This window comes from Oncorhynchus mykiss, chromosome 2 (assembly GCF_057628025.1).
Source record: "Oncorhynchus mykiss isolate SJ-2025 chromosome 2, ASM5762802v1, whole genome shotgun sequence".
NCBI lineage: Eukaryota > Metazoa > Chordata > Actinopteri > Salmoniformes > Salmonidae > Oncorhynchus > Oncorhynchus mykiss.
The window spans coordinates 49908138-49930341 of NC_143023.1; the positions used below are offsets into that span (position 1 = coordinate 49908138).

The 22204-nt window shown below is 43.3% G+C and overlaps 1 protein-coding gene across 2 annotated transcripts in view; it reads right to left on the reverse strand.

The window, feature by feature from the left end:
• The window catches only part of LOC110490968 (LHFPL tetraspan subfamily member 6 protein), a 33981-nt gene extending 12868 nt beyond the window's left edge, over nt 1-21113 (reverse strand). The window contains exons 1-4 of one of the 2 annotated variants that reach the window (XM_036949960.2): nt 20820-21113; nt 20216-20241; nt 13838-13911; nt 11149-11710 (exon numbers count right to left, since the gene is read on the reverse strand). In XM_036949960.2, the coding sequence (XP_036805855.1) occupies nt 11149-11533 (385 nt within the window). In that variant the 5' untranslated portion in view covers nt 11534-11710; nt 13838-13911; nt 20216-20241; nt 20820-21113. The remainder of the gene's footprint in view (nt 1-11148; nt 11711-13837; nt 13912-20215; nt 20242-20819) is intronic. The other variant, XM_021564371.3, reaches the window with a different exon arrangement.
• Between the last annotated feature and the right edge of the window lie 1091 nt (nt 21114-22204).

Below are 22204 nucleotides of genomic sequence, written 5' to 3' on the forward strand. Positions count from 1 at the left end.
TGTCGAAGTAACAGTTTATTAATCCAAAAGGGGCAGGCAAAGGACAGGTCAAGGGCAGGCAGGGGTCAGTAATCCAGATAGGTGGGGCAAAGGTAAAGGACGGCAGGCAGGCTCAGAGGTCAGTAATCCGGATAGGTTGGGCAAAGGTACAGGACAGCAGCCCGGCTCGGGGCAGGCGTAAAAGGTCAACACCTGGATAACTAGGAAACAGGAACAATCGAGAGACAGAAACAGAGGGGAAAATGCTGGTAGGCTTGACAAAACAAAAAGAACTGGCAACAGAAAAACAGAGAGCACAGGTATAAATACACAGGGGATAATGGGGACAATGGGCGACACCTGGAGAGGGGTGGAGACAATCACAAAGACAGGTGAAACAGATCAGGGAGTGATATAACCAACTTTGCTATTTTGTTAGTTTTTTTCACATAGTTTGTAACTCATTTTGTACATAATGTTGCTACCGTCTCTTATGATGGAAAAGAGCTTCTGGACATCAGAACAGAGATTTACTCCCCTCGAACTGGATGAAGATTTTTTATTTCATGAGTCCAACGCAAAGGGTATACTGCTTCCCGGAGTCTAGGCCCAAATCCCCTTCATTCGCGTGAAGAAAAGACAAAAACACAGGAGGCAGAGATCTGGGTGACTTGTAAGAATTTGTCGGCATGAGTAAACCACCACTACCCGCTGTATTATTGGCCAACGTGCAATCATTGGAAAAAAAACTGGACAATCTACAATTAAAACTATCCTACCAACGGGACATTAAAAACTGTAATCTCTTATGTTTCACTGACACTTTCCCGAACGACGACAGGGATTATATAGAGCGGGCTAGCTTATCCGTGTTTCGGCAGGACAGAGCTGCTAAGTCTGGTAAAATGTGGGGCGGGGGTGTGTCTATTTGTCAATAACTGCTGGAGCGTGATGTCTAATATTTAAAAAAGTCTCGAGGTATTGCTCACCGGAGGTAGAATACCTCATGATAAGCTGTGGAACACATTATCTACCAAGAAAGTTCACATGTATATTATTCATAGCTGTCTATTTACCACCACAAACAGATGCTGGCACTAAGACCTCAATCAATGAGCTGTATAAGGCCATAAGCAAACAAGAAAATGCTATTCCAGAAGCAGGGCTCCTAGAAGCCGGGGACTTGCAGGCAAAAACTTAAATCCTTTTTACCTAAAATGTCACATGTGCAACCAGAGAAAGAAAGAAAAAAAACTCTAGACCACCGTTACTCAACACACAGACGCATACAAAGCTCTCCCTTGCCCTCCATTTGGCAAATATGACCATAATTATATCCTCTTGATTCCTGAATACAAGCAAAAACTAAAGCAGGAAGTAACAGTGACTCACTCAGTACGGAAGTGGTCATATGAAGCGGATGCTACGCTTCAGGACAGTTGTGCTAGCACAGACTGGAATATGTTCCAGGATTCATCCAATGGCATTGAGTGTACCACCTCAGTCACCAGCTTCATTAATAAGTCCATCAACGACGTCGTCCCCACAGTGATCGTACATACATTTCCCAACCAGAGGCCATGGATTACAGGCAACATCTGCATCGAAGTAAAGGCTAGAGCTGCGGCTTTCAAGGAGCGGGATACTAATCTGGTAACGTAAAAGAAATACCACTATGCCCTCAGTAGAACCATCAAATAGGAAAAGCGTCAGTACAAGACTAAGACTGAATCCTACTACACTGGCTCTTGACACTTGAACGTGGCAGGGCTTGTAAACTATTATGAACCACAAAGGGAAACCCAGCCACGAGCTGCCCAGTGATGCAACCTACCAGACGAGCTAAATGCCTTTTATGCTCACTGAGGCAAGCAACACTGAAGCATGCACGAGAGCACCAGCTCAGTTCCAGAAGACTGTGTGATTACGCTCTCCGCAGCTGATGTGAGCAAGACCTTTAAACAGGTCAACATTCACAAAGCCTCAGGGACAGATTGATTACCAGGACGTGTACTCAAAGCATGTGTGGACACACTGGCAAGTTTTTTCACTGACATTTTCAACCTCTCCCTGGCCGAGTCTGTAATACCTTCATGTTTCAAACAGACCACCATAGTCCCTGTGCCCAAGAAAGCAAAGGTAACCTGCCTAAAAGATTACCGCCCCGTAGCACTCACGTTGGTAGCCATGAAGTCCTTTAAAAGGCTGGTCATGGCTCATATCAACACCCTAGACCCACACTGCCCTTTCCCACCTGGACAAAAGAAACACCTACGTGAGAATGCTATTCATTGACTACAACTCACCATTTAACACCATAGTGCCCTCAAAGCTCATCACTAAGCTAAGGACCCTGGGACTAAACACCTCCCTCTGTAAATGGATCCTGTACATCCTATATGGGCCGCCCCCAGGTGGTAAGAGTAGGCAACACCACAGCTGCCACGCTGATTCACAACACTGGAGCCCCTCAGGGGTGCGTGCTTGGCCCACTACTGTACTCCCTGTTCACCCACGACTGCGTGGCCAAGCATGCCTCCAACACCATCATCAAGTTTGCTGATGACAACAGTGGTAGGCCTGATCGCCGACAACAATGTGACAGCCTATAGGGATGAGGTCAGAGACCTGGTGGTGTTGTGCCAGGACAACCTCTCAATGTGAGCAAGACAAAAGAGCTGATCGTGGACTATAGTAAAATGAGGGTCGAACAGGCCACCATTAACATCAACGGGACTGAAGTGGAGCGGGTCGAGAGTTAAGTTCCCTGGTGTCCGCATCACCAACAAACTATCATGGTCCTAACACACCAAGAGTGTCGTAAAGAGGGCACGACAACACATTTGCCCCTTCAGGAGACTGAAAAGATTTGGCATGGGTCCCCATCTCCTCAAATTTCTACAGCTTTACCATCGAGAGCATCCTGACCGGTTGCATCACAGCCTAGTATGGCAACTGCTCGGCTACAGAGGGTAGTGCGTACAGTTCAGTACATCACTGTGGCCAAGTTTCCTGACATCTAGGACTTATATACTAGGGGGTGTCAGAGGAATTCCCCCCCAAAATTGGTAAAAGACTCCAGTCACACAAGTCATAGACTGTTCTCTCTGCTACCGCAACTCACCGGAAAGCCAAGTCTAGAACCAAAAGGCTCCTTAACAGCTTCTACCCCCAAGCAATAAGACTGCTGAACAACTAAACTAATCAAATGGCCACCCAGATTATTTACATTGACCCCCCCCCCTCACTTTACAAATGACCTTGACTAACCTGTACATTGACTCACTACCGGTACACCCTGTATATAGCCTCGTTATTGTTAAGTACATTTCTTGTGTTACTTTAATTTTTACAATAATTTAATACATATTTTATTAACTCTTTCTTGAACTGCATTATTGTTTAAGGGATTGTAAGTAAGCATTTCACGGTAAGGTCTACCTGTTGTATTCGGCGCATGTGACAAATAAAATTAGATTTGAACTGTAAAGTTTGGTGTAGGAGGGATAATGGTCCAGGGTTGTTTTGCATTGTTCGTGCTATGCCCCTTAGTTCCAGTGAAGGGAAATCTTAACACTACAGCATACAATGACATTCTAGACGACTCTTCGCGTCTAACTTGATGGGAACAGTTTACAATGAGTGTACAAAACATTAGGAACACCTGCACTTTCCATGACAGACTGACCAGGTGAATTCAGGTCAAAGCTATGATCCCTTATTGATGCCTACTTTAAATGCACTTCAAATCAGTGTAGATGAAGGGGAGGAGACAGGTTAAATAGGGATTTGTAAGCCTTGAGACAATTGAGACATGGATTGTGTGTGTTCATGTTGTGGAAAGTTATTGGTTTTCTTTATTTATGATCATGATTCGACTTAAGCATGCAATATGTAGCTGACAAGTTACAGCTTCATATGTTGATTGTAAGATCAACGTTCAGTTCATTATAATTTCGCTTGGAGGAGAAACTCTTGAGCTGCACAAGCACGGCACACGTAATAAAGAGGAGAGACTAAGAAAAAGTGAGTGGTTGACTTATGGTTGTAGGTTTGAGAGTAAGTGGTTGAGTGAGTGAGGGATATAAATTGTGTGGGATTAAAACTACTGTAAGAGAAGAGCTTAGAGGAATCAGAAGTGGGAGAAGAAACAATAGGAAGACACACAGCAATTGTGTGCCATGTTTGTGTTGACGTCTGTGTTGTTTGTGGTGACTGTGTGGGTTCAGAGCCATATGTTCTGCCAGGTTGTCATGATGGCACCATTCCATTTGGCCTTCTAGAGCACCTAAACCAATGGCCACACAGAACAGCACAGTAGTCGACCGTCCCACCCCTACACCACCTACAGAACCCTGACCACACAGTAAAGAACAGCACAGTAGTCAACCGTCCCACCCCTACACCACCTACAGAACCCTGACCACACAGTAAAGAACAGCACAGTAGTCAACCGTCCCACCCCTACACCACCTACAGAACCCTGACCACACAGTAAAGAACAGCAAACAGCCACCAACCCAGCTGTTATAACCAAGGAGAAAACCTCTACCGGGGTTGGCTTCTAAACTCAGGACAGTATGTGCAGCAGCAGTGTTGACAGACAGACAGGCAGGCAAGTAGACTCACAGGCAGATAGACGGGATGAACATTAGGAAATAGGCAATTTACAGCTGTTAATTATGCATCGAACCTGCTCTGCATATTTAACCACCTGACTGAGAGTCAGTGATTTACTTACTACAGATTGGATATGTATCTATGTCTAAATTACTGTTCTACTGTGTGTGCCTGCGAGTGTGTGTTTGGGGTCAGGATTATGAATGATGTCTGAGACTAACCTCGCTTTCTGAGACTAATTTTGGCAGCTAGTGATCAACTGACGTAAAATGTTGTCTGTATCCGTAAGCTATAATGAAAGCCAATTAATTGCGAGGCTGGAGAACAAAGGAGACTGTTGCAGAGCTTTCAAAGGTCTCTGGGCTGCATCCAGCCTGCCTGTAGTGCCCCTGAACTCAACAGGCTGGCACCAATTTTGTACACATTTGTCATTCTCTCTGGAATTAACCCTTTTACTGTGTATTTTACTTGTTAAGATTGGTCTAAACTTCCCAAGTTGTGATGTTTGTTTTACTATCTACAAGAAACTGGAATGTATGCAAATTGTGATGATGCAATATAAGAAAATCTGAGAATCTCCCATTTCCATGATTGCTACAAGTTGGCCTCATTGCTGATGTTTTCATATAAAGACTTGATAAAAGGGTGGATTGGAATCTAAACCTTGGGTATTTGTGTTGCGGTGATATCGTCAAACAGTAATGCTACAGTAATTAAGCTCAGGAATGTGGGTATTAGCAAATGCAAGATGTTGTCTGTGAGATATGTTCAGATTAAACAGATCCACAATGGCTAAATCACAGGGATATAAAAACCTGTAATGGAAGATCTTATCAGCACAGCAGATCCGTTTGTTCTTTGCCAGCTGAACTGCAAAGCTGAATATTTTCTGGATGTGGTATTGTGAGTGTACCCATAGCTACATCAGCTTTCCTTGCACACATGAATGAATTGACAAGATCTTACAGCGGATAGTGAAAATGAGAGCAGCCAACCAACCAGACCAGCATACTGACGCTCACCCTAAACACTTGAGCATGGCCTGCCCTCACTTCCTCACAGCTTAGGAAGCAAAAGAAAAAAAAAAGAAACAAATCACAGCAAAATATCTACTTAATTCTTATCAAAAACGGCATTATACATGTAAATAATGTTCTGATTTTTTTCAAACCAAAATAGACAGTTATGTAGAATATTCTGTATAACAAAAAGACATGTTTTTCCAAAGCAGAATCCACATTAGTACTAAGTGCATATTTATATACATTTTTCATAGAAAAATTATTTTTTGGAGAATACACACAATATAGCACTATGTGCACATTCAGATGGTAGCTGGTTTCTGTATTACAGTTCTACCAATTACTTATACCACTTGACCTATAAGGTCAAGATCACTCCACCCTCTGAGGATACCATAAATCATAGTTGGTGGCAGCATCAAGCTGTGGAGATGTTTTTCAGTGGCAGGGACTGGGAGACTAGTCAGGATTGAGGGAAAGACAAACGGAGCAAAGTACAGAGAGATCCTTGATGAAAACCTGCTCCGAAGCAGTCAGCACCTCAAACTGGGGTGAAGGTTCACCTTCCAACAGTACAACAACCCTAAGCACACAGCCAAGACAACACAGAAGTGGCTTCGGGACATGTCTCTGAATGTACTTGAGTGGTCCAGCCAGAACCCGAACTCGATTCAACATCTCTGGAAAGACCTTTAAATAGCTGTGCAGCAGGACTCCCCATCCAACCTGACAGAGCATGAGAGGATCTGCAGAGAAGAATAGGAGAAACACCCCAAATACAGGTGTGCTGAGCTTGTAGCGTCATACCAAAGAAGACTCGAGGCTGCAATCGCTGGCAAAGGTGTTTCCACAAAGTACTGAGTAGAGGGTCCAAATACTTATGTAAATGTGATATTCGTTTTTTTTATATACATTAGCAAAAATGTCTAAAAACCTGTTTTTAGGTTTGTCATTATGGGGTATTGTGTGTAGATTGATGAGGGGAAAACAATTTAATCCAACTTAGAATAAGGCTGTGACGTAACAAAATTTGGAAAAAGTCAAAAAGGGTCTGAACACCTTCCGAATGCACTGTAATGTATTAAGAACAAGCTGATTGACAACATTATGAAAGATTGGAAGAATTGAATAAACCACCTTTGGGCTATGATAAAAAAATATTCCTCTTGGTTCAAAATGACCCCAGTCAGTAGTTTGAACATTAATGCATAGGGTCAGCATACGCAGCTCTCCTTTGCCTAGCTTCATTCGAGACAATTTCATATTTTGCGCATGCTTATTGCCTAGACATGTTGTGTGGGTATTGCCCTGGGGTAAACTGTGTACATTTGGGTGTCTCCATAACTTGGTGGGCCCTTTGAACTGAACAAAGCTAGATAGTGAGCAAAAAAACAACACGTTACCTGATAAATGGACACTTTTGCACCTGAAACAATTTTCCACGTTTAAATAACATAACACCTCGTTTGCAACGTCAGAGTGGAAGAGTGGTAGAGTAAAGGTGGGTGGCGAGAATGAGAAGGAAAGGAATTGTATTCTTTCTGAAGTGGATCGGGAGAACAGAGTGGTTGCAATTTGCGAACGACCAGGGGACCTAGAGAAAGTGAGTTCCCACATTTCACATTCTACTGACAATTCAAGGTTGTGGTACTTTGAATGACATTTGAATCACATGTATTGTTCAGGAGTGGCATGGAAGGGTTCGTAAGGAATTGATGTTGAGTTGAAACCGTATCTTAGCACATTGATAATGATGACCACTGGTTTGGGATATAGCCTGGCTATTGATAAAGCATAATCTCGTCATGTTGAAAAGGTGTGTGTCCAGTAGGAGAGTGGTATTGTTTTTCTGACTACTTCATGACAGAATACATCCAAATGTCCATCGACTCGACGCTTGTTCGAGGTCAATACGGCTGTGTACTCGCCTCACGGACAAATAACAGGCAAGAGCACCTGTCAAGCTGCACTCAGCTCTGCTCACCCTGTTATATAGACAAACAGAGAGAGGGTCCATTAACCAAACACAGGCACTGGAAACATTTGATCCGTTGCCACAGCACATTGGGCATATAAATTATTTAAACTATTTCCTCGAATAGGCTATTAGGCCTTATAACATTATACAAATAAATGACCTATAGCTTTTACTATAGCTATTCCTGGGATTTCACAAAAAAAAGAAATGGCCTATTGCAGAGAGGCTTGCATAGTCTATAGCCCGGGGGTAGGGAACACTGTTCCTGAAGTGCCACAGGTCCTGCAGGATTTTGTTCCAACTAGGCACCACACCTGAGCTACAGAGCTAATTGATCAGTTCAGTGACTGAATTCAACACACCTGGTCTTCCAGGTTGGTTAATCAAAAACATGAAGAGCCTGCTTGGCACTCCAGGACCAGGGCTGCCTACCCTTGACATAGCCAGTTGCGCAAGGGAACAGCTGGAAGAGAGTCTTGTGATGTGTAGCCAAAGTAAGTTCAAAATGAGCTAGATATTTGGGATAAATATCAATATTTGCCAGTCAAAATGCAAGAAACATAGTGAACAGATTATGAAATGGCAGATCTGCAGTGCGTTCCTCCCGGCGCGTGGTCCCCGGGCGCTCAAAGCTCTACTATTGATTAGACCAAGGGCTACGTTTTTTAAAAATCTGGGTTATAACAATGATGAATGTATTATTGTTATCAAGTGAGTACGCAATTGTTGTCCATAGGCTGTATAATGCAGTGATATAGGCTAATTTGAGTAGCCTCTCAAAGGTCCTGTTTTGTATCATGCCGAAATAACTATAGGCCGACAACCTAGGCCTGATTATGCAACCACTTTAATCAGTTTGGGTCTATTCTCGACATTTAAAAAAAAAAGGTTCAGAAAGGTACATTAACAGGCCACTCGTATGATGTATTCTGTCTGATTGTAGCCCAGTGTTAAGATTGACTTATAGGAAAATAAGGGCTTCTCCTTTCCAACTCCCTGCCCGTTCTTAATGCTGTAGACTATATTACGTTCAGCAAGCAAGAGGAAGTGCGCATCTCTCGTCCAATAGGCTATTAGTAGACTAAAAGAAAATACGTCTAAATAAGTGTCCAACAAATTTTAGCATTTTCCTGGAACTCCAAAAGACTTAAGAGGAATAACTGGGTCAGCGGAGGGGCCATGTGCGTAATTGCGCAACAGAACAAAAGACAGGCTCGAGATGTAGCCTTATAGCCTAGAAGCGTGTGCATATAAGACCATAATTTACAAGCTCAATGTTAGGCTTAATACTGCAGTGAATATATCCAGTCTATTTTAAACAGTGAAATGATTAATATTTTTTTATCAGATAAGGAAATCATAGCTAGCCTACACTATGTGCACTCCCGAGGCTGCGCTGAGCGCGCTCCCTCCCGGTCCCCAGGTACCAGCTGAAAAGCTACCCTATTGTTCCAGGTTTTTATTCCCAAGAAATGTATCCTACCTAGGTTACAATAACACATTGTACTGAAGAATGTTATTATTGTTTGTAGCCTACAAGGTCAAGGCACATTAGCAGGCCAGTAATATGGTGTATTTGTTCAGGATGTATCAGCAAACAAAAACATGCTAATATAGGGATTTCTTGTTGCATTATCAGCGAGATAGCGGAGGAAGTTGTATCCATAGTTTTCGTGTTTCACTTCCTTGCTTTAAAAGCGTTTAAAAATGAGGTGGATAGGTTTCTTCTTGTGGAAGAAAAACGACAGTTTACTCCCAACCTAATTTTCAAACAACTAGAAATCCTTATATTAGCATGTTTCTTAGCTGATTCATCCTGAAAAAAATGCCCAATCAGGCAGGCTATATGCTATAATGCATAGGCTGTCATTTGCATAGAATAAAATTGACTTTTTAGAGCTACTCGGAGTGTTTTTGTGAGTAAATCTGGCCTCAACGCACATCACTGGCATGTAAGAACCAGTGCATGGACCATAGAATAGAATTTAGAAAAGACCAGAGAACAGAATTTAGGATGACAGTCTCCCAGCAGCAACTTCAATTTTCACTGAGGTGTGAAGTGAGAGGTGTGAATTTCCTTGAATACAATAATGGCAGCAGAGCACCAAAAGCCTGCTTCCCCCTCCCAAAGGAAGAGGCCTCACACCACTATGCAGAGGCCATAAAGTACAGTTACCCTCTGTCAAGAGAGAGGGTATTAACCCAGAATACTGGACATTGAGGACACCGAGACAGACGGTCAACCTGTACAAGTCTGGAACAGTAATGTGAAGGGAAACCTCAGACCTTTATTTTCAGCAGGCTTTTCACAGGATCAGAGAGAGAGAGTGCTACCTATACCCCCCCAATATAATCCCTATACTTTAATGACGACAGTTTCTACAGCCTAGAGGGGAGATCAACTATCTCCAGGCCCAGGGACATGTACCAGTCTGTGGTGATCTAACTGCAAAAACTGGACAAGAACCTGACACTCAGTACACAGGGGGATAGAAACCTACCTGCGAGGTGACAGCATTTCCTCCCCAATATGTCACAACTATGAAAAAATAAAAACTGTCACAACTCCTGCAGCTCTGTCGCACGATGGGTCTGTAGATAGTCAATGGTAGGCGTCGAGGGGACTCCTACGGTAGGTACACCTATAGCTCATCTCTTTGCCTTAGTACTGTAGACTACATTATCACCGACCACAACTCCGTCTCAGGGCGTTCACATTTAGCCAACGAACACCCCTATCAGACCACAATACTATATAATAATAAATATATAAACTATAATAATCACAATCTACTTGAACAGAGCAATACTTATGAAGCATCAAAGCAGAACAAACTGCATGCTGCTAAGAAATGCTATAGATGGAAGGAGGGTATTGTAGAAGCCTACCAAAAAATTATTGGCCAACTACAAATCCAATTCCTCCTAGACAACTTCCTGGGCAAAATATTTCACTGTAATAGTTAAGGTGTAAACTTAGCAGTAGGAAGCATGAACAGTATATTTGACCTAACAGCTAACATATCAAATATCAGAAACCCATTGCTACATTGAACCATTAAAGGATCCACCGAGAACCCCTCAACTAACTGAAGGTGCAACTATGAACCATTAACTGGCAATGGCTCCTTGACTCAAGAATCCCTGGAGATCTTCAACACTAATTCTAAGAGGGTACTCATTCTTTCAGCAAAACAAAAAAATCCCATGACTGAAATTTAAGTTAACCTCAGATTGATTGTCTGTGGGGCCAAGTTAACCTCCCCTTTCATGTAAAAAAAAGTAATGACCATCATGCTTTTAGGGAAAGATGAACATTTTGTACATGTACTTAACTACTAGTTTGATGAATTCCAGTCTTTTTACATTTAAAATATTTTTTTAAAACTATTTGGAGAAATTTAACCTGCCTTCATCCATCCATCTATCCCCGACCCACCCACCCACCCACCCATTCCTCCACCAATCCATCCATCGTGCCATCACTATCCAATTTTCAAATCACTTAAAAAAGCAACAGCAGGCTGTGACTTGATGATTTTAACTTACCCCCAAAAAACTGGATGCCCCCAGCCACACGTCCAATGGTCCTAGAGATGAGATCAGACAAACAGAATCCCATGAGGGCCGTGAGTGCCACCAGGAGCAACAGGCCACAGCCCAACCCGATTATCACCGTACAAATCCTCCATTCCAGACTAGGGATGCCCTGGAACGAGGCGTAGCGTCCACACTGCTCCAGCATCACCGTGGCCTGGCGAGCCTCATCACGCACCGGGTACGAGCACCTCCGGAAGGTCCCAAAGGAGACCGGTTTACCCATCTGGGACCCTAGGAGCCAGTAGGGCATGAAGAAACCCACGCAAGAGGCCGCCGCACACAGGAAGGAGAGCAGGGCCCACACCACGCCCGCACTTGTTAGGCTAGAAGCCATATCTCAGAATCTCAGTGACCAGCCACAACGATGACCACCCAATTTTTTTATTTTTTTTTTCCTTCTCAGAAATGTATAGCTTTTTATATGGACATCAGCAGCTCTGTTGTTGATGGATAATATCCAGGTTAACACCAGCAGTGTTCCTCGTCCCACCTCTTCTCTGTGTGGTGATCCCTGGTGAGAAAGCAAAAGATTGAGAGAAAAGAAAGGGAGTTGGTGAAAGAGTGAGAGGGAAAGAGAGAACGAGAGAGAGAGACAGTTGAATATTTGAGGTTCAGACAGGAGTGACAACTGTACTGCCACTGGATACATGCAGGTCCACGGTGTCCGGTTTGGAGCGTGAAGTAATGAACTCTGCTGGTCTAATACTGCGTAGCAACCGAGCAGTGCCAAAAGCCCTGGTCTGCCCTAGAAAATATTTGTAAATAAATTATCACCCAAACAATTTTGGGCTCTAAAATTAGTTCATTAGGATTAAGTTCAATCTCCACTGAATTATTTTAACATTCGCTACAAATGTAGATAGATAAATAGGGATCCATTAAGAACTGCAACATTTGTTGTCACACAGGACCGCGTGCCGACAGGCCAACCAGATATGAATGGTATCAGCTTTAACATTTTAAATAATGCCCCCGCAAAGCCAATATAATTTCCCAGTGAGAGGCTAGTTAAGGATCATATAACCTCCACCCACACAGACATTGTCGTGAAGAAGCTGCAACAGCACCTTTTCAACCTAAGGAAGCTGAATACATTTGGCTTGGCCCCTAAGACCCTTGTACAGATGCACCATTAAGAGCATCCTGTCAGGCTGTATCGCCGCCTGGTACGGCAACTGCACCGCCCGCAACCGCAGGGCACTCCAGAGGGTGGTGCGGTCTGCACAACGCATCACCGGGGGCACACTGCCTGCCCTACAGGACACCTACAGCACCCGATGTCAAAGAAATGCCAAAACGATCACCAAGGACGTCAACCACCCGAGCCACAGCCTGTTCACCCCGCTATCATCCAGAAGGCGAGGTCAGTACAGGTGCATCAAAGCTGTGACCGAGAGACTGAAAAACAGCTTCAATCTGAAGGCCATCAGACTGTGAAATAGCCATCGCTAGCCGGCCTCCACCCAGTACCCTGCCCTGAACTTAGTCACCGTCACTAGCTGGCTACCACCCAGCTACTCAACCCTGCACCTTAGAGGCTGATGTCCTACGTACATAGAATCACTGGTCACTTTAAATGTTTGCATAGTGTTTTACTCATTTCCTACTCTTCTATCATACATATTCTACAGATAGAATATTTAGTATATCCACAATGTGTATAAATCATCACGTATATATACATATATATATATACACATACACACACACACCGGAAACCAACATTGATCATCCTAATATTTCTATATTTCTTAATTCCATCCTTTTACTTTTAGATCTGTGTGTATTGCTGTGAATTGTTAGGTATTCCTGCACTGCTGGAGCTAGGAACACAAGCAATTTGCTGCACCCACAATATTGTTTGTTAAATATGTGTATGCGACCAATACAACTTGATTTGATTTGCATTGCCATTTCGATATGAATGTAGAGTTACCACCCATGACTGCATTTGTTAGTGACAGAGACACGACTGTTGACTTCGTAAATGTTCAGTTCTGGACATAGTAGGTGGTGAACTTGACACTAATGGCAGTAAAAGCAAGAAAGATTGTCCAATGTAAGTAAGTTGAACTCAATGTGTCTCACCTTAGATATCTCCCTGGACTCATACGGGAGATTTTGAAAATATATGAAATCAAGGACATGTCTACTTCTTATATCTAAATGTATTTGTAATGTATTTCACCTTTATTTAACCAGGTAGGCTAGTTGAGAACAAGTTCTCATTTACAATTGCGACCTGGCCAAGATAAAGCAAAGCAGTGCATCAAACAATGACACAGAGCTACACATGGAATAAACAAACATACAGTCAATAATACAATAGAAAACGTCTATATACAGTGTGTACAAATGAGGTAGGATATAAGGGAGGTAAGGCAATAAATTAGGCCATAGCGGCAAAATAATTACAATATGGCAATTAAACACTGGAGTGAGATGTGCAGAAGATGAATGTGCAAGTAGAGATACTGGGGTGCAAAGGAGAAAAATAAAAATACCAGTATGGGGATGAGATAGTTGGATGGGCTATTTACAGGTGCAGTTATCTGTGAGCTGCTCTTACAGCTGGTGCTTAAAGTTAGTGAGGGAGATAATTCCGGATATCTAACATTTTATCTAGATAAAGACATACCCTGATATTATTCCTTTTCACCCAATGAGGGGAGGATGAACAGCTCACTGGCCAGACACAGATGACAACTTTTCCTGAAAAAAAGACAACGAGACATGGACTCTAGAACATGCAGTTGTGGAAAAGTGCTTAAGAACGAGAGGGCTGAAAATCCACCGTACCAAAATGGGCTGTTTAGCACCCCAACAACGGGTGACAAGCACAAGGCAAGACCTTGGTGAGACGGCGAAGGAACCAAACCAGGACACAAACCACAGAGTTAGAGCCGGTTGAAGGAATCACAGAGAGGGCCAGTGAACAGAGGCCGATCAGAAAGCATTCAACAGCAGGAAATTACAGAGGATACAGTGGCCCAAGAGTGAACAAGAACAGCTGGACACAGTTTGACAGTGACACAGACATGGTGCATGAGACAACGCTTTCCGGGAGCGGAGAAAGCAAGTTGGAAGCCCTTCCTGCGATCATGTGCAACATGGGCAAGGTAGATTTGGGACCCATGCCAAAAAATGACATGCACAGCTTAACAACCAAACAGGCAAGAGAGGGAGATAGCGGCAATAATAGAATACCTGAGGAGACTAAAGAAAAGGTAAACAGCAGCAGAGGAAGAAGAGAGAGCAGAGCTACAAGGGACTACAAGACACACTATGACAGCAACTATGCAGCCTGAGGTGTGCTGAAAACCACTGCAGGAACACGAGGGAGAGAGCTCAGAAAAGGGCAGAAATGTAACCCCTACAAGTTCACAAACAAACTACTAGGGGACAAGAAGAGTAGAAGACTGCAATGCCCCAAGAGGGAGGTGGAAGACCACCTGAAGAAAACACAGCGACCCACTCCAAGAACAGGATTTGGAAGAATTTCAACTCCTCAACCCTCCGAACACCAGGAGGAATTTGACATGATGGAACCTAGACTGATAGAAGTGAAAGACATAATCAGGAAGGCACAGGCAGAGTCAGCACCAGGACCAGGACTAGGAGGGATCCCATACCAAGTGTACAAGAACTGCCCAAGACTACCAACAAGGCTCTGTAAGCTGTTGAGGGTTGTGTGGAAGAAAGAAAGAAAGAGGTGGAGGGCTTGAAGTCAGCAGAGGGCTTGAAGTCAGCAGAGGGATGATTCATCCACACAAATCTTACAGCTTCTCTCTTGAATGTGGAGGGAAATATTTTCTTTGCCATCGTAGGAAGAAGAATGACCAACTTCATGCTGGACAACAAGTACCGGGATACATCAGTGCAGAAGGGAGGAATCCTGGGAATATAAGGGTGCCTAGAACACACAAGCGCACTAACACCGATCATCACAGAGGCATTAGAGAACAAAGGAAGCCTACAAGTAGCTGTCCTGTGGCTTGATCTTTAAAATTAAATCACATTTTATTTGTCACTTTATTCATAAACAAGAGGTGTTGACTAACAATGCAGTGACAGAACTGGTCAGGAGCCCGCAAGATGGCTGCTATCCACTACATTGCCATCTGTACCAACACATGTGGCATTGTTTGTAAATTCTTTTTTAAACTTCTTTTGTACATAATGTTGCTGCTACCGTCTCTTATGACCGAAAATAACATCTGGACATCAGAACAGCGATTACTCACCAGGAACTGGCAGAAACTTTTTTTTCTCCCTTTAATGAGTCTGACGAGCTTGACACATGTATGGATATATATCTATAAAAAAATACAATGTTAGATGAAGTGAAGATAGCCGGTTTGATATGTAAACTTCACTCTTTTGTACACATGTGAAAGACATACTGCTTTCCCGGGAACAGGTGCAAATCCCCATCATTTGCGTGAAGAGAAGACGGAGAAAAAGAGTACGAAGGAAGATTAAACTACCAACGGGGAATTAAAAATGGTAATATCTTATGCTTCACGTGGCTGAACGATGACATATCAGCAGGATAGAACAGCTGAGTCTGGTAAGACAAGGGGGGCAGACTATCTATATTTGTAAACAACAGCTGGTGCATGATATCTATAGAAGTGTCTAGGTTTTGCTCAACTTATCAAATAGTATCTCATGATAAGCTGTGGACCACACCATCACCTAGAGTTTTCATCTGTATTTATCGAAGCTTTCTACATACCACCACAGACCGATGCTGGCACTAAGACCGCACTCAATGAACTGAAATCCGCAATAAGCAAACAGGAAAATGCACATCCAGAGGCGGTGCTCCTAGTGGCCGGGGACATGAATGCAGGGAAAATAAATCAGTTAACAAATTTCTATCAGCATGTTAAATGTGCAACAAGAGGGAAAAAAACTCGACCACCAACTCTCTCCACACACAGAGACGCATACAAAACTCTCCCTTGCCCTCCATAATTATATCCTCCTGATTCCTGCTTACAAGCAAAAATTAAAGCAGGAAGCACCAGTGACTTGGTCAATAAAACAAGTGCTCAGATCAAAAGCTACAGGACTGTTTTGCTAGCACAGACTGGAATATGTTCCAGGATTCTTCCTATGGCATTGAGGAGTATAACACATCAGTCATTGGCTTCATCAATAAGTGCCTCGATGACGTCGTCCCCACAGTGACTGTATGTACATACCCTAACCAGAAGCCATGGATTACAGGCAACATCCGCACTGAGCTAAAGGCTAGAGCTGATTTCAAGGAGCGGGACTCTAACCCGGAAGCTTATAAGAAATCCCGATATGCCCTCTGACCAACCTTCAAATAGGCAAAGCGTCAATACAGGGCTCAGATCGAATCGTACTACACTGGCTGCGACGCTCGTCGGATGAAGCAGGGCTTGTAAACCATTACAGACTATAAAAGGAAGCACAGCCAAGAGCTGCCCAGTGACACAAGCCTACCAGGCGAGCAAAACTACTTCTATGCTCGCTTCGAGGCAAATAACTCTGAAACAAGCATGAGAGCATTAGCTGTTCCGGACGACTGTGTGATCGGACGACGCTCTCCTCAGGGGAGTAAAACCTTTAAACAGGTTAACATTCACAAGGCCAGACGGATTACCAGGATGTGATGAGCTGACCAACTGGCAAGAGTTTTCACTGATATTTTCAACCTCTCCTTGTCAGAGTCTGTAATACCAGCATATTTTAAGCAGAACACCATAGTGTTCTTGGGCACAGGGACTAAGGTAACCTGCCTAAATGAAGTGCTTTTGAAAGGCTGGTCATGGCTCACATCAACACCATTATCCTAGAAACCCTAGACCCACTCCAATTCGCATGCCGCCCTAACAGATCCACAGATGATCTCTATTGCATTTCACACTGCCCTTTCCCACCTGGACAAAAGGAACACCTAGGTGAGAATGCTATTCATTGACTACAGCTCAGCGTTCAACACCATAGTGCCCTCAAAGCTCATCGATAAGCTAAGGATCCTGGGACTAAACACCTCCCTCTGCAACTGGATCCTGGACTTCCTAACGGGCCGCCCCCAGGTGGTAAGGGTAGGTAATAACAAATCAACCACACTGATCCTCAACACAGGAGCCCCTCATTGGTGCATGCGCAGTCCCCTCCTGTACTCCCTGTTCACTTATGACTACATGGCCAGGCACGACTCCAACACCATCATTAAGTTTGCAGATGACAACAGTGGTAAGCCTGATCAACAACGAGACATCCTATAGGGAGGTCAGAGACCTGGCTGTGTGAAGCAAGGACAACAACCTCTCCCTCAACGTGATAAAGACAAAGGAGATGATTGTGGACTACAGGAGAAGGAGGACCGAGCACGCCCCCACTCTCATCGACAGGGCTGTAGTGGAGCAAGTTGAGAGCTTCAATTTCCTTGCTGTCCACATCACCAACAAACTAACATTGTCCAAGCACACCAAGACAGTTGTGAAGAGGGCACAACAAAACCTATTCCCCCTCAGGAGACTGATAAGATTTGGCATGGGTCCTCAGATCCTCAAAAAGTTATACAGCTGCACCATCAAGAGCATCCTGACTGGTTGCATCGATGCCTGGTATGCAACTACACTACAGAGTGTAGTGCGTACAGCCCAGTACATCACTGGGGCCAAACTTCCTGCCATCCAGGACCTATATACCAGGCAATGTCAGAGGAATGCCCTAAAAATTGTCAAAGACACCAGCAACCCTAGTCATAGACTGTTCTCTCTGCTACCGCACGGCAAGTGGTACCGGAGCACCAAGTCTAGGTCCAAGTGGCTTCTAAACAGCTTCTTCCCCCACGCCATGTGACTCCTGAAAACCTAATCAAATGGTTACCCAGACTAGCCTCTTTTACACCGCTGCTACTCTGTTATCTATGCATAGTCACTTTAATAACTCGCACATTGACTCTGTACCGGTATCCCCTGTGTATAGTCTCACTATTGTTATTTTACTGCTGCTCTCGAATTACTTGTTACTTTTATTTCTTATTCATATTTTTTTTTAACTTCATTGTTGGTTAGGGGCTTGTAAGTAAGCATTTCACGATAAGGTCTACTACACCTGTTGTATTCGTGTGACTAATACAATTTGATTTGAAATAGGTAACTATAACAATGAAAAATAACCCGTGCCTTATAAGTGCTCCTATGGGACGACTTTGACGAGTTCATGATGAGACTCATTGTCGGGGACTACACCCCCAATTTGCAGAGGTTGGAGGTGGGGATTGTCACCAGGTGTACAATATCTGTCCATTTTTGCTGCAGCAATCCATTTCCTTGTGCAGTCAGCTGAAAGACCAAGCAGAGGATCCACCATGAAGTCCAAGGTACGACAACCAAGATGGATGCTTGAAGATCCGAAAAAAAACTTGTCACGTGGGCTAGGATGACCTTTAAACCAAGCAAATCACAAAGCCTGGTACTGAAAAAAGGCAAAGTGGACAACAGCAGCGGTTCAAGTTGGAATGGCAGCGAATTCCACCGCTGACAGAAAAACTAGTCATGAGCCTAGGGAAGTGCTTTGACAACTCTGTGACACAGAAAGTGTTGAAAGGCCAACTGACCAGGCAAATGATTGGATGCAAAGGGTGAGAAAAGTGGTGTCCCATGAAAGTGCAAAGCCTGGTGCTACCAGCTTGGAGTTCTGTCCAAACTACTCTTGCCCCTCCTGGTGTATATGAAATCCCAATGACAACGGTGGAATCAATAGAAAGGAAGATCAGTGGTTACCTGAGAAGAAGGCTTGGTGTACCCCAGAGTTTCAGTAACAAGCCTTTAAAGCAGGGGTAAAAAGCTCAGCTGCCAGTCCGAGGCCTGCCGGTGGAATTGCAGGTGACCAAAGCAAGGCAGGTCCTAATGCTACGGGAATGCAAGGACGAGAAAGTAAGGAAAGCTGGGATTGAGGGCCGCACAGGGAGGAAGTGGTCAGCAACATCAGCAGTGAAGAGTTGGAAGCAAGACTGCACCACAAAGACATTGTCAGAACCGTGGCTTTAGGATGCCTGGGTATTGGCTGTGTGAAACGGGTGTCCTGGACTAGAGCAAGTACATGGAAGAGAAGGGACCTCAGGCTAACGGAGATACGGTACATGGTGGAGGAGGGAGGGCAAACCATTGCAGTTGGGCTGAGGCAGCCGGGCAAGTTGACATGCGGAGAAGGAGCCAGGGAGAGGAAAATAATAAGGGCTGACATCTAGATGATAGGACCAGCAGAATAAAGTTTGTTTTCCGCAGCATGTACGATGTACTACCAAGCCTGACAAACCTTGTTGTGTGGGAACTAAAACAAGACCCAAACTGCGCTTTGTGTGGGAGATCAGCCAACCTCGAGCACATACTATAATCCTGCAGGAAAGCACTGATGGACAGTACAGGTGGACACACGACAAGGTCCTGACAGCAATAACATCCCAGCTGGAGGACACAGCCAAAAAGATCAGGCCAAAACAGAAAGGACCAGGCTTCGTCCATTTTGTCAGTAGTGAGGAACAATCAGCTGGCACCCCATGAAGGTTGCAGGCTGACCTCAGAAGACACCTAATCTTCCACCAGAACATCATTAACACATCACTCAGACCAGACCTGCTGATCTGGTTGAGGAGCACAAAGAACACCATCATGCCCGAGCTGACAGATCCATGGGAGGGAGAGGATTGAGGAAGTCTAAGAGAGGAAGCTGTTGAAGTACCAGGTAGTGGACAAATGCACAGTGTTTACCCGTGGAGGTTGGGGCAAGAGGCTTCCCAGGCCAGTCTCAGTGCAAGGCACTAAGTATTTTCAGAGGAAAGGGAGCACAGAGGAATAGGATATGTTGCACAATTGGACAGGAGACAGAGAGGACATCACAATGGGTGTGGCTGAAGAGGGAGGAGCAGTGGTTAAACCAACCTGGCTCAGATCAGGCGTGATCAACCCGATGGCGTCGGACAGTGTAGCGAGAAGCGCCAAAACACCTAATGAAGAGGGGACCTTACCTGAGGATGAGCAGCATACTCGCTGTCTGCTGGTAAAATATTAGTGTTTAAGTAAATGTTTTAAGTGTTTCACTTTTGCCTTCCACTTTTGACATTAGAGTATTTTGTGTAGATACATTTTTTATACAATTAAATCCATTTCAACCCCACTTTGTAACACTACAAAATGAATTAAGTCATGGGGTGTGAATACTTTCTGAAGGCACAATATAGCGCTATTTAATAATGCAAGTAGCAAATCTTGACAAAGTCAATGTGCCCTTCATTTCAAAGGGTGATGAATTTTATGAGATGTAATTAATACGTTAATGTAATTAACACAAGTAATAATTATAATACATTACTACATAATTATAATACTGCATATGGGCTATACAATTTAGACGAGCTAAGCATTACTAATAATAACCCAAGGCAATCATATCGGATATTATTTTTATGTAATGGCCTGACAAGTCTGCAGTGTTTGATTCCTTATCAGAAGTTGATAAATATGACAATCAGTACCCCTCATGCATAGGCGCTTATTTTCGAGGCTAACAGACATTGTGTTCGGCATTCTGTTCAAGTAATGCAAGGTAAAAACATTTTTTTTAAATCTTACGTTTAAATTCCTCAACGTTATCCCAAACGGCAGATGATAGCTGAATGTAAAAGTTCAATGGAGTTGATGAAGAGCCGAGCAAAAATAAAGGTCTCCTTTATCGCAAAAATATCCATGACAAACTCCCTCAGTTAGACAACTGAAGTTAGGATAGGGACCTATAACGGCAAACACCTTTATCGCAACAAACAGAGTAATATTCGGAATGACGAAGGCTTGATAAAAACAATTCTGTGATGAGTAGGGGAGAGAGGAATCTTCCATCTGCGAATCTCCGCCCAGTGGGTTGGTTCAGGTGATATTTATAAACCCTGAATTGCTTCTTATGTAATGTCCAATGAGTGGTTTTCAAGCCACTGGCCGCCATATTGGTACTCCCCAGGAAGCGCAGTCCTCAATAGGAATGAAAGGAATTCTAAATTATTTTAATAAAAACAAACGTATTTAGGTATGTATTTGTTGTAGTTTGGAGAGTAACATTAGTACTCTGTAAAAATAAGTACTTTAAGGAATATGTTTTTATATTTTTATGGATTTAACATTTTTATGTTTAGTTCACATAATATAAATTAAAAGTGTGCATTAAGGTGTCTGTAAAAGAATATACCCGGCAAAACGAATGTAGACATTAATAAATGCATTTCTATAGCTTCCAAAATCTTTTTTTACTACAGAGCAGGAGTATCAAAATGGCTGCATGGTGGCTTCAATACAGCGCCCCTGTATATATTCTATGGTTAATACATATCAGTCTTTTAAAGTGCGCAAATTCTCTGCCTGGCTGCAAACTGGTTCTGTAATCTAACCACGGAATAGGGTTTTGTAAAACCATGGTGCACATTCTGCTTGGATAAATACACTGCTACAGATGTAGGATCTTAATTTGACCACCCCATTGCAGGATAACTTTTCTGTAGGCCTGTTTAAAACGTGTAGTGTGTTTGAGGTATAAAAAAAGCCTCTTTTTTTTGTAATTTTCACTTAGAAATATTAGACATGTTTTTGCCTTGAGAAAATTTATCAACCCCTATAAAATGTCCATTAATTATAGACTACATAATAATTCACAATTTCTGTTGCTGCAGGATTATTTTTCTGCTTAAGCAAACTGGCTCAAATTAAGATCCTACAGCTGCACTTGTTCTTAGGATAATAATAATAATAAGACCTGTTCTTATGAATTACAAAGAGCCTTCCACTCCCCGCAATAACCATAGTTTTATATTGGCTCAATGAGTGCTAAATATTTTTGCAAGCTAATGTTAGAATTTACCTTAAATTGATGTAGCCAAGGTAGTATAAATTAGTATAACTTGCTAGTTTCCAGTGCTGGAAAAAGTACTCAATTGTCATACTTGAGTAAAAGTAAAGATACCTTAATAGAA